This window comes from Puma concolor, chromosome B3 (genome assembly GCF_028749965.1).
Source record: "Puma concolor isolate L17-30 chromosome B3, mPumCon1.1.hap2, whole genome shotgun sequence".
Lineage (NCBI taxonomy): Eukaryota > Metazoa > Chordata > Mammalia > Carnivora > Felidae > Puma > Puma concolor.
The window spans coordinates 80854093-80867823 of NC_141672.1; the positions used below are offsets into that span (position 1 = coordinate 80854093).

Genomic DNA, 13731 nt, shown 5'->3' on the forward strand with positions numbered 1-13731 from the left:
GTCATCATTCTGATGCCTTGTGGCCAATCTTTCTCTGTTTTCCTTGTAGACTCTTCTACCTGGCCCTCATAGACTGAGTCTTACAGGCCTTTTTCTTAGGTGCTCTGCTCTTCCTCCTTGACACTCACCCAGGGTACCCTCACCTGTTCCTACAGCATCAGCCGCCAATACCATGGGGAGGACTCTGAAATCTCTCCCCTCACCCCAGCATCTTTCCTGTGTCATATACATCTAAGTGCCTCCTGGACACCTGCACCTGGATGTCGCAGGGCAACTTAAACACAACAGAAAAATAAGTCATTATTTTCAACTCCCTATCCTGCCTCCACCTCCCCCCAAAAAACTCCAAACCTCCCACTACTCCTTTTGAATTTCTTATCATTATCCATGCAATTGACCAAGATGGAAAACTGGAATTCATCCAGGGACTTTTTTTAAGGATTTGAGTTCAGGGTGGGCTGAATGGAACCCCAAAGGACATGGGCCAAACTGGAGGCCCTGGCCTTCTCAAAGATCCAACCCGTTGCTTTCACTGGCTTCCCCAGGATGGGGCCAGCCTAGAAAGATTTTAGTCAGGATACATGGGTCAAGAGTCAGCCCCATCCTTTCCTCCAACTGCAGAGAGGCTAGCCAGAAATAAGTGAGGCCCCTCTGCCGCTCAGTGTTTAAGTCTCTCTCCCATCCAACCGTCAAATGGGAAGCAACTGCTGCCTCCCTATGGCAAAATGGAGGCACTGCAGTTATTTACAGAGTCCAAAGTCTGGCTAATAATGCTCCTTAGGATGTGCCCCTTCAAACAGGCTTTACCTTACAAAGGACTCTTTCTCCTCTTGATATTTATTAGGAAAACAATCTTGGTTCTCTTTGTTTTGAAATGGAAATATTGAGGTCCAAAAGTCAGTGTTGTAAAAAAGAATTTTGGTATTTTTATGTTTGATAATATAGCTTTAAAATTATTTGAGGAGTGCCTGGGTGGCTCAGTTGGTTCAGTGTCCCACTCTTGATTTTGGCTCAGGTTATGATCTCATGGTTCGTGGGATCGAGCCCTGCATCAGGAGTGCCCTACGTGAGAAGCTCTCTCTCTCTCTCTCTGCCCCACCCCACCATGCATGCACATGCATGCTTGTTCTCTCCAAGCAAATAAATAAACTTTAAAATTATTTGAAACCATTAAATGCCAGTGTTTATACATTTCTCTCCAGTGGTTTGTTATCTGGTGTTATCACAAAGCTAGGTATTTGGTGGCCTAGAATTGTGGGGAAAATAAACAGGAGGCACTCAGGAGACCCACTTTTACCAGAGGCTATTAATATTCTAAAAACTAAAGCACATTTTCTGACTGAATTCATCCAAGGCCAACATTACTGTCAGCTGGTAAAGCAGCTCCTGACTTCCAAGAGTCTCTACCCCATGGCAAATGGCTCCTCTGAATCACCTTGCTGGCTGGTGGCTTCTCTTGTTTCTGGGGACAATATGACAACAGGAGCCATTCAGGTATGTCACAGGGACCAGTAAACAACTTTGGGCTTGGGGGAAGATGGCCGCTGCTGAAATACAAGGGGGCTTTTCTAACCAGACGAGTAATCAAGAATAATATCAGGGGAAAGCCATTAAAGAATGAAAGTGTGTTGCTAATAATCCAAATGAGAGGAGGCAGGTTGCAATGCAGTTACTAACAGCATCCACTCACTGCAGGTGAGCAAGTGGGCTCAAAGCCTTACTTTATAGATGAGAAAACTAAGACTCAGGAAGGTTGCCAAGGTCACATACAGCTGTGAACAGTATGGCCAAGACTCAGCCTCGGTTCTACTGGCCATCAAAGTGAACATTCTGTCCTCTATAAAACAAGTTGGTCCTTATCTTTACTCTGTGTTTTCATTTTGCTTTGGGCTAAGAATGTATACTTTGAAAGATGCTCCTTACCAAGTCATGTTTAAGGTGCCTCTGGAGAAATAAAACCCCCCAGTGCTCTCAGATGTTTTTGGCAAATGCTTCCTCCCTAGTGACCACTTAACAGCTGGCAATTTAACCAGGAAGCTGGTAACCAAGTTTCAGGATTCCTCGGATACACTGCGAGTCTAGCTGGCCCCCTGCTGGTTCAGTTCTGGAACTGCAAAAGGTCCTTCCAGTTTCTCAACAGGCAGTAGAAAGGACACCCACCTTGTACCTGTACTGTGCTTATCAGTCACAATCAAAGTAAACCAGACTTTTTGCTGAGCATGTATCACCAAGCTCTGGGCAAAAAATTCTAGGCAGATTTTCTAAAAACACAGAATATAAATGAAATATCCTCCTTGAACTGAAAGGAGAAAAGTCTTAATAGATCCAGATGTCAAACAGTATGAACTTACCTGTTGCCACTAGATATATTTATTTTCGCCTGATATTATATAGTCATTCTTCAAATATTTACTATATGCCTGCTATGCATCCTGGTATAAAGTAGTAAATAAAACAGTCTCATGGAGCTTACATTGCAGTGGGGAGACAGATAATACACAAGGAAACAAACATTTAATTATAAATTACAAAAGATGCTATGGAGGTTTAAAAAAACAAAAGCACACTGACGGAGAATGTTAGCTACACAGACAGAGTGGTCAGAGCAGCCCTCTCTGAGTAGGCGACTTTGAAAATGAGATGGAAGAGGAAGGTACACCAGGCAGAGTGGGAAGAACAGGGAGTGGGAAGCTGGAGGTGGGAAATGCACTGGTGTGATCAAGGGATTGAAGGGACGGGTGGCAGAGCAAGGTTGGGGAGAAGGGTGTGCAGGAGCTGTAGGTCCTTGCAGGGCATGGCTAGAAGTGTTATCTATTTTTGTTTCTATTTTTGGAGAGAGAGAGAGAGAGCACAAGCAAGGGAGGGGCTGATAGAGAGAGAGGGGGAGAATCCCCCAGCAGGTTCCACACTCAGTGTGGAGCCCAGTGTGGAGCTCAAACCCACAAGCAATGAGATCACGACCTGAACCAAGATCAAGAGTTAGATGCTTAACTGACTGAGCCACCCAGGTGCCTGTAGAAGTGTTAGTTTTAATCAAGGTGCAACGGGAAACCACTGATTGGATTCTAACCATGAAGAGTGATAGTGATGGGATTTAAATTTTATTAAAAAATTTTTTTAATGTTTATTTATTTTTGAGAGAGAGAGACACACACACACACACACATAGCGCAAGCAGGGGAGGGGCAGAGAGAGAGGGAGACACAGAATCCAAAGCACAGAGCCTGACACGGGGCTCGAATCCACAAACCACGAGATCATAACCTGAGCCGAAGTCAGACACTCAACCGACTGAGCCACCCAGGCACCCCTAAACTTTTATTCTTAAAGTTTAACTCTGTCTTTCCTGTGGGGAACAATTTGAAAGAAATGAAAAGTAGAAGGAACACAGTTACTAACAGAGAATTTCATAAATCCATGCCAGACACAATGGTATCCTGAAGCAGCTTGTTTGGAGTAGAGCCAGAGAAAAGAGAGGACAGACAAATTACAGATGTATTTTAGAAACAGACATGAATAAATTGCTTATAATTGACATGTAAAGGAGAATATTGAAGATTACTCCAGGTTTTGGCCTGCCTGTATGGCTAAGTGGTAGCACTATTCATTTAGACAGAAAAGACTGACATAAACACGCTGAGGAAGCTGGTGGTAGAGAAATCAGGATTGACATGTGGTAATTTAGCAGTTCACATAAGCCTACACATATACAAGAAACAAGTTCGGGAAATAGCTCTTGGAGTCAAGAGAACAAATGCAATCATGTAGGCAGAGAATTGAGAAGAATAAATGAAGTGGACCCAGCACTGAGCCCCGGAGAACTTAATAATTAAAGGTGGCATTAGAGCAGCAGGAGAAACCTGCCAAGGAACACTGGAAGAAAATGGTTAATGGGAAAGGGGAAGGAGGAAAGCCAAAAGCGTGCCATCTTGGCACAAAAACCAAGAAAATAAAAAGGTTAAGGTCAAATGTGCCGAATGCTGCCAAAGGTGACTAGGACAAAGGCAGAATGTAGGTAAATTTGGCAAGGGTGGTTGGCCTTGACGAGAACCATCCAAGGCATCTCAAAATGAACACATGCAAAACTGAACTTGAACTCTTCTAAAAAGCTCGGTTTGCTCCTCCTGGAGAAAACCGTTCTTTCCAGTTCCTCAGGCCAAAATCTTGGTGTCACCCGTGAGTCCTCTTTCTTTCAGTTCCTGCCTCCAACCCAGCAGCAAATCCTGTTGGCTCTGACTTTAAAATACACCCCCAATCTGACCATGTCTCACCACCTCCCTACCTATCATGCTAACACTTCTCTGCTCCAGGTGATTACAGCAGGCTCTCAACTTATCTCCCCTATTCCAGTCCTCCCTTCCTGCAGAAATATTTTCATACAGCAGCTGGAGTGATCCTTTTCAAGGATACATACTTAGAGGAAAAGCCAGAGACCCCGTGAAGTGATCTGTCTCCACGCACTGTGCCTCCCACCTCCCCTTGCTGCCATCGCCAAGCCTCATTCCTACCGTCCTCCTGAGTCTTGGGCTCCAGCCACACTAGCCTCCTTGCTCCCATCTAGCTTTTGCATGTGCAGCTCTTTCCCTGGAACATCTTCCCCCACACATCACACAGTTCACTCTCCAACTCTCAAGAGTTTTGCTTATCTTCCCAGGGAGTAATCCCCTCCCCCTATTTATTTCTTCCTCCATCCCCCTCCTCTGCTTTATATTTTTATAGCACTTAGAGCCATTTGACTTATTATGTATTTTACTTATTTCTTTATTCAGGGACTATATCTCTCCTGTCCTACCAATCTTTGAGGTTCATGTTTCTTTCCCCGGTACCTACAACAGTGCCTGGCATTCAAGAAATACTTGTTGACCTGGTAAATAAGTGGCAGGAACAGTGGACTACCATGGACTAGAAGAAATCAGGAAGTGGGGAAGTGCGATCGGTATGTGGTGAACAGTTGCTGGGAAAGGCAGCAAAAAAAAAAAAAAAAAAAAAGTACAATAATTACAAGGGATATGAGATCAAAGGAGGGAAAGTTTTTTAACAGAATATTTGACCACAGTGACCCAATGGTAATTCATACTGATCCTATATCCTGTATCCCATAGAAAAAGGCAAGTTTATAACCTTACTGTTTGAGGACTAATATATATCTTCAATAATGAGATTAATCTGAGGATCATATGATCAATTAATCAGAGTAGACAAAATAAGAGAACATCATCTTTGATGTGCCATTCATTAGACAATAAATATCGCTTCTTGCAAGGGACTGAGAGTCCAGTAATTGTCATCTAAAGTGATGATGATGATTCACTAAGAAGTGATTTCATAGTAGTGCAATTATGTGTGCTAACACTTTTTTCTGAACGGGAATATTACCTGCTTGCAGGCGAGTAAATTCAAATCCTACCCCCAAGCTAAATGGAAGCTTAGAGAAGTAATCTGCTCACTGTCATATCACTACTGAATGATGGAGCTGGCACTGAAATTCAGATGTCTTTGCAAATAGCCTATGTTAAACATATGTTAAAATTCATACCAGCATACATATATTACGTCTATCCTTTCTATAAAAAAAACAAAACAAAATACTTTTCTAACTTAGTCCTTCATAATAGAATCCTACAATAAACGTTGGAAGGGATATACAAGATACTACACATATCTGTCAGAAGCCTGGGAATTAGCATGAGTAAATGAACAGAGACGATTCAAATAAATGGATGAGTTGAAATGATGCTATACTCAGATAAACAAGGATTAGGCCACCCAACAAATTAAGTGCTAAGGTTTAAGACTGGGAAAAGGCCAGGCTTCTTATTTTGTTTCTTTTTTCCCCCAAAGCCTTTGGACTATTTTCTATTAGCTCTCATCCAAGCTGTAATAGGCAGAATGCTAAAATGACCCCCAAGATTGCCACCCTGGAGTCCTCACCCTGCATAATCCTCTGCTTCGAGTGTGGGTGAGACCTGTGAATATAATGAGATATCACTCCCTTGTTAAATGACAAAGGAGATGGGATGGCCACTCCCATAATTACACTATAATTAGGAGAATAAAGGGATATTTATTCTCCCTCTGGCTTTGAAGAAGCAAGCTGCCATATTGTGCTAGGGCCATGTGGCTTACAACCTGGGGTGGCCTCTAAGAGCTGAGAGGGACCTTGGCTGACAGCCAGCAAGAAAGGACCTCAGTCCTACAGCAGCAAGAAACTGAACTCTGCTGACAACCTTAATGAGTTTGAAAGAGGACCCCAAGCTCCAGCCAACAAACACCTTGATGAGACTGAGCAGAGGGGCCCAGCAAACCCATGCTAGATTCCTGCCCAAAAGAAATTATGAGATAATGTATGAGCATTATGGCAAGGTGCTAAATTTGAGGTAATTTGTTATAGAGTAATAAAAAACTCAAATGCAAGCCAGTATTCATCCCTTACACAGACACTGTTAGAGGTGACCTAACATGGCCATGACCTCACATCACCATGGGTAATGACGGAAACAGAATTTTTCATTCTAAATTGTCCTAATCCATGCTCTCTCAAACCTCCATGCCTTTTCGCTCAATGTTCCCTGATGAACTCCTAAAAGACTTCAAAACCCAAATCAAATGTTGCTTCTTTTTTTTTTTTTTTTTTTTCAACGTTTATTTATTTTTGGGACAGAGAGAGACAGAGCATGAACGGGGGAGGGGCAGAGAGAGAGGGAGACACACAATCGGAAACAGGCTCCAGGCTCTGAGCCGTCAGCCCAGAGCCTGACGCGGGGCTCGAACTCACGGACCGCGAGATCGTGACCTGGCTGAAGTCGGACGCTTAACCGACTGAGCCATCCAGGCGCCCCCAGGAGCATTTTCTTATAGCCACCCCTATCTACTCCCAAGCAGAATAAATTACTCCTATTCTTTGCTTCCATGACAGCAGCTTGTCTGTACATCTACCAAAAAAGTTGCCATGGTGCACTGTAGTAACCTCTCTCCCTCTCCCAGCCCTAGCCTGAGCATCTTTTAGGGCACAGCTGCCCCCGCCCTGCACACTGGCTGCCTTGGAGTGGGTGCTAAATAACTGCATACTGAGCGAAGAAGATGAGGCTCTGGATAAACAGAAGCTTTTGATTGCCAGGGAGCTGCTGTTTCTCTTCCACACAGATGATCAGGCCTCAGGTATTAATGGAAACTTGGAGAGCTTTCTCCATGACAACAGTTGGGTGACTAATCAAGCACTTCCTGCACTAGAAGGGCAGATATTTACGGTCTCAAGAAAGCTGGTCTGAAATGGATAGGTGGGCTAGAAACGACAGGTGCAGGTGGTGGGAAGGGTTTAGATTGATCCCAAAAGGAGTGGCAAGAAGCCCTGATTTGCTCTGATCCAAGCCCTATGCTAAGTTTGCATGCTTGCTAATTCAAATTATTGGTTAATCCATTTCTGAAATCCAATGCCAACCTAAACAGACAACAATCCCACAGAGTTAGTTTTACTTAGGGGCTGACAACTATGGGTAACAAGACAGATGTGAGAACCATTTCTTTTTTTAAATTTTTCTTTAATGTTTATTTATTTTTGAGAGAGAGACAGAGTGTGAGCAAGGGAAGGGCAGAGGAAGAGAGAGACACAAAATCTGAAGCAGGCTCCAGGCTCTGAGCTGTCAGCCCAGAGCCCAATGCGGGGCTCGAACTCACGAACCATGAGATCATGACCCTCAACCGACTGAGCCACCCAGGCGTCCCAGGAATCATTTCTCTATCAACCATGAAGTCAACCATATCCATTGTACTTACAGTTTTCCAGGACAGATAGCATTTTTAGGAAATCACAGACTTAGTCAAAATTATGCATAATCAAGCCATAGAGAATAGCATTTACTGGTTGTGTATTCCGACAAAACTCAGAGTTCACATTTTTCCTTAGGAACCCACGCACATGGGCAAATATTTGGAGTGCTGCCTTGTAGTTAAATTAGCCATGTTACTGCTTTATGACTACACCTCACTGGAGAAAGAGAACATTCAGAATCAGAATACAAAGCAAGGCGTGAACATAAAGGCACCTGCTTGTCACCAACTCCTAAGAACTAGATTCAGATTCTCTCTATAAATAAAGCATTAAATAACAAAGTACTGTTTTTTAATAAAAGTATTACAGTATTGCCAAAAATTGGAAAAAAACATTCTAGGGGGAAGTGGTCTTGCCACACTAAAACAATCTGATTAACATTTGTTATAATTCACAATATCTCAGGGCATCTGGGTGGCTCAATCAGTTAAGCGTCCGACTCTTGATCTCCACTCTGGTCATGATCTCACAGTTAATGAGATCGAATCCCAAGACAGGCTCTGCACTGACAGTGTGCTCTCTCTCTCTCCCTCAAAATAAATACACTTAAAAAAATTTTTTTCCAAAAAAATGTTTGACATAAACTCAATGTCAGCACCTCTTTCAGCTCCCTTTGGGTTTATATGACATCATCCCTAAGAATCAAGTCAGATCCTACAGGTCCTGCATTTTAAGGATCTTTTACAAACACTGGTTGGCAATGACTCAAAGAGGCAGCCAGCCAGGTGGGGACATAAATTCCTAAAGATCAGTATGGGAGAAGACAGATATGGGATCTGGGTTCTAATCTTTCTTTAGGAATAATGCCAGATGCTCCCTTATTCAGTCAAATGTTAATGTACCAGACTTTGTGCTAAGTGCTAAGGCTACAGCTGTGAACTTAGACAGATAAGGTCCCTGTTCTCTTGAAACTTATATTCTGATGTGGATGTATGTATGTATATATTGTGTAGAATAAGAAGAAATAGAAAATGGAGGCACCTGGGGGCACCTGGGTAGCTCAGTCGGTTGAGTGTCCAACTTTGGCTCAGGTCATGATCTCACAGTTTGTGAGTTCAAGCCCCGCATCAGGCTCTGCGCTGGTGGTGAGGAGCCTGCTTGGAATTCTGTCTCTCCTTCTCTCTGTCCTCCCCTGCCTGTGCTCTCTCTCTCTCTCTCTCTCTCTCAAAATAAATAAATTAAAAAAAAAATTTTTTTAAATAAAAAAGAAGAAATGGAAAACAGAGGGAGGAAGTAAAGGTTCTTCAGCATGTATTAATTATTTTAAATGCTACTGGAAACTGGAAACAGTAAATACCTTCGATGCTCTGTGGGCCCACAAGATTCATGGCCTGGTGAGCTGGATACTCTACCCGTGGCCTGGCAATGCCCAACTGCTCCATAACACCATGGAGCAGCCTCTGGATTTCCGTTTCTGAGACCCGGTCAGGGGTCCTTGGGCTATAAGCAGATGTGGGAGTCCATCCAAGTGTCAGCCAAAATAATAGGCCAGATAGCACGGTAGAAACCATCCGAGAAACCATTGTTAACCTGCAAAAAAAAAGACCAACATGTATCAAATGGCCACAGTCGGCATCTGTGATGATCAATGATGCAAGTAAGTGATTCAAGAACCACCCAATTGGGGCTGCGATGAAAAATACTTAGGGGGTTGCTTTGGCCTTAAGTGCCCAGTCTAGGCAGAGCATCTGCTCTGAAACAGTACTGAAGAAACAAAACAATCCAAGATAGCCAGTTCCCTGTGCACGCACATCCTTGGGAAGACTAGACAGGAATGGCCATTCTCACTATTTTTTTTATTCTTCTTGCAGTTCCCTCAAAGCCTTCATTACCCCCAACCCCAACACTCTCTCCTCTCTTAGTAAAACCAAGCAAGCAACAAGAAGAACTTGCTTCGATTTTGAGACAGGGAGAGGGAGAGTGACATCTTGAGTCTTCCCAGTCTCGGGGGGAAAAAGAGGCTCTGAGAAAGGAATTAGGAAGATACAAATGGTAAAGAAGCACAGAAAGGTTAGGAGCGGTGGAAGGGAAGAGCTCAGCTCAGCAAAAATCCAATACATTTGAGACCCGAGGGGGATGAAAATACACACAGCTCAGGCCTGCCCTGCAGTCTGCTAGGGGAGAAGAGGCAAGCTTACTCAGCCACATACCAGCTGAGTGATCCTGGGCGAATGCCTCAGCTTCCTCTGCAAAACGGGCATGAGGAAAGCGTCTGTCTTACAGGATTGTTGGGAGCATCAAAAAAGTGCCAGGCACAGAGCCCCCTATACTGTGACTATAACGTTGGCAATATGGCCTCAGGGCTCTAGAGGTTAGAACTTGAAGAAGTGGTGGTGATGAGAAGGAAGACAGAACAGGTGAAGTGGTGGTGATGAGAAGGAAGACAGAACAGGTGAAGTGGTGGTGATGAGAAGGAAGACAGAACAGGTGAAGGGGAGGGAGAAAACTGATCTGGGGAGTCAACCTGTCCTAAATGTTGCCTTCGATGGAAGCAGAAGCCTGCAAACCAAGGGAACAAAGATTCACGCAGCTTCCCTCTGCAGCTGCTGCAGCTGAACCTGTTTAAGACGGACGCTGCAAGCAATGGCTCTGCAAACCCTCCTTTTTAACCACTCTTCTGGGGGGGGGGGGGGGGGAGTTGAAGGATTCATTTGCTTCCTTGAAATTGCAATATTCATAACCCCCATTTTCTGTCTCTGTAAAGGAAAGGCTTTTTCCAGCCACCCCTAGATATAAAACCTTGTTTCCCAAAGAGCTGAGACAGCAAAGCCTGCAATTCTGACGTAAAAGGCTGGAGGCAGACACCAACCTCTCCTGCCATCTCCATCTTCCTCTGGCCGGTGCGAATGCAGGATGTCTTTGTTTCATTTAACCCCCGGGCCAACACCGTCCTGATTTCATCAGCTACACAATTTCCTCCCTCGGTACTCTTCCCCTCCAGTTTATACCCGAACCTCCTAATCCCCACCCAGCCTTTGTCTGCCCTCAGACTCCACCTCAAGGATTTCAGCAGGACGCCCCCTCCCCTGCCAGTCCCGTAAAACCCGCGTGTCTCAGGTGGGCTTCAGGGGGTCGAGCAGGCATCGAAGCAGGACTCACCGAGGGGCAGCCGGAGGATTCTGCCGCGGTCTGGGCCTGGGTGAGGGTCGAGCAGGGAGCCTGGTGATGTGGCTTGCGCGTGCGTCACCTCCCTCCGCATCTTAGCTCCGCCCCCACCGCTCCTCCAGCAGGTGGAGGCGGCCACGCGCGGTCGCCCTTGATCGCCACCCAGACGCTGGTGCCTCCTGCCGTGAGCCACACAGGGTTCAACCCTCGCACTCCACATGCACGTGTCTTGGAGGCTCTTTATCTATCCGACCCTCTGTGGACGTAATTCCCCTCTTCTTAAGCAGTTTTCTAAACAGTGTGCCAGATCGCCACTTTTGTCCTTCGCCCCCAATACCACATCTTTAATTTTGCCACTTCCCAGCTTTTTAATTTTTTTCTGTAAGTATTCCGGCTTGAAGACGAAGGGGGCAATACTGGTAAGAGACAAAAGATGAAGAGGTCCTAAGACCTTTTAATGATAGAGTACATCATAAGCGTGCTTTCAGGAGCCCTTTCACGGAACAGAAAACTGTATTTATTAGAAACTTCTGCTAAAAATGGTACACCAAAACCACATGAAAACCTGGGAATGTTAGTTCTGTTATTTCTAAACTTCCACACCGACTATCAAGATTTCTTAAGAAATTGAACTCCCTGCACATTGCAGAAATTTGTCCAGGTAGCCCTGGAATATTTTGTTAAAGACTTGTGGAGCAACCTTGAACATGTGAATTCAGTCCAAATTCAAAATTGAGATGTGAGACCATACAATAGAGTATGGCACATTTCGTTCAAAACTGGGGATGAGTAAAGAACCCTGGAGGCCAGAGAATAAGTACCCGGATGAGGGTAGCACCCAGATCTCTTTAGCTCTATGCAGCAAATCCATTATCATCTACAGACACAAGACCTTTCAGGTTTTACAGCCAAGCCTCCTTCCTATGATCTTTTCTTTCATGGATGCTTGTTTCCAGCTTTTTGCTTCAGTGCTAAATCAACAGGACAAATATGGTCTATTGGTTTTAGGCTCAAACACAAACGCTGGGGATTACTATTTTTTATTTACACATACTGAGGTTTTCAATCCAGAATTTTACTTTTACATTTTTACTGTTATCTTCATTTTATGCTTGGAAAAATGGAGAAGCCATCACAATTTACTGCTTTTGTGTTGAATGGACGTTTAAGATACACCAAAAGGTTTCATATGAAATTTGTATTTTATTTAAAAATTTTTTTAATGTTTATTTTTTGAGAGAGACAGAATACCATCGGGGCAGGGGCAGAGAGAGTGAGACACAGAATCTGAAGCAGGCTCCAGGCTCTAAGCTGTCAGCACAGAGCCTGATGCAGTGCCTGAACTCACAAACCACGAGATCATGACCTGAGCCAAAGTCGAACGCTTAACCAACTGAGCCACTCAGTTGCCCTTGAAATTTGAGATTTTAAATTATACACATCCTGGACTTGATGATCAAATGACTATGTTAAATTCTTAGTGATTATAGAATGTTGCCAAGCAGCCTGCTAATTTAAGTCCTATGTAATTGTGTAATTGTATTGTTGCTCATGATAAATAAATTCATATTAGATCTTTATTTACACTTGTATATAACAAAGTGAAAATAATCCTTTAAGTTACTGCCTATGTCCAAACTTTTTAAAAAAATTTTGAGAGTGAGCATGTGAGCCGGGGGAGGGGCAGAGAGAGAGGAAGATAGAGAATCCCAAGCAAGCTCTGTGATGACAGCTCCAGAGTCCGACTTGGGGCTCAGTTCCACAAACCGTGAAATCGTGACCTGAGCTGATATCAAGAGTTGGACAGTTAACCTATTGCGTCACCCAGGCGCCTATGTCCATAGGGCCTAACCTAACTTTACTAAGTACGTTCACATACCATTTGACCAAATATCCTCATGAGATGAGTAACATCTCCATTTTAGATAAAGTGGAGAGATTAATTCTAAAATTTAACTTTCCTGACTGTACAAGTTTCTTACTTTCATAGTCTTCCTATACTGCTGGCTTTCACCTAACAAAAATGGGAGTAATATGTGGGTAGTTTTTTAAAAAATAAATATCTTTATCAATCTCTCAGAAAAGCCACCAGTTCAGGTAATTGTACCATTAATCTCCCATGGCTTCTTACTGAATTAGTCTTCCGATTCAACACTTCACCCATACCCATGGATATAAAATGACATTAATACATCTTTAAAAGTTTATCCAGAGGGAAGGTGAAATTTAAAAAATTGTTCTGAATCAGACAATATCTATTTCAAAGTTTATGAATGTTTCCTATCTCGACTTACTATCAGAAATATCATAAACAGCCGAAATGAATATCCAGTTTATATCACAAACCTGTTTTGATGTCAGATAAACATGGTATTCATATCTACAGGCGTTCAGTCTTTATAGAAGTCAAATTCTTACTGGTAGTGAGAAAGCGTTGATTCCTAGGTAATAGACAGGAAATCGCTTTGAAATAAAACAGGTGTACTGCTATCAAGTAGAATGTGGTCAAGCAGACATCTGATGACTCTGGCTGCTCTGAGTAGATTTGCAATGCTGTTCTATTCTGCTCCACCGTCTGAATGTGACATTCTAAAAACTGACCTGTAAAACTATCTTCAGTGCAATATTCCTTCCTGCAATATTCCTTCCTCTAAAACCTAGAGAATATCCACCATTGTTGCTATTATTCTTTCCTTAAAGATTATTAACTTCTAATAACTTAAAATACAAATTTAGATAGATTTGCTCAACAATTTGGGTCAAATTCTAAAAGGTATTTTGAATTTCATTAGAGATTC

At 43.3% G+C, this 13731-nt stretch overlaps 1 protein-coding gene across 2 annotated transcripts in view; it reads right to left on the reverse strand.

The window, feature by feature from the left end:
• The window catches only part of SCG5 (secretogranin V), a 60157-nt gene extending 49115 nt beyond the window's left edge, over positions 1–11042 (reverse strand). For both annotated transcript variants that reach the window (XM_086710294.1, XM_025919661.2), the window contains exons 1-2: positions 10928–11042; positions 9126–9358 (exon numbers count right to left, since the gene is read on the reverse strand). In XM_086710294.1, coding sequence (XP_086566420.1) covers positions 9126–9351 — 226 coding nt within the window. In that variant the 5' untranslated portion in view covers positions 9352–9358; positions 10928–11042. The remainder of the gene's footprint in view (positions 1–9125; positions 9359–10927) is intronic.
• Between the last annotated feature and the right edge of the window lie 2689 nt (positions 11043–13731).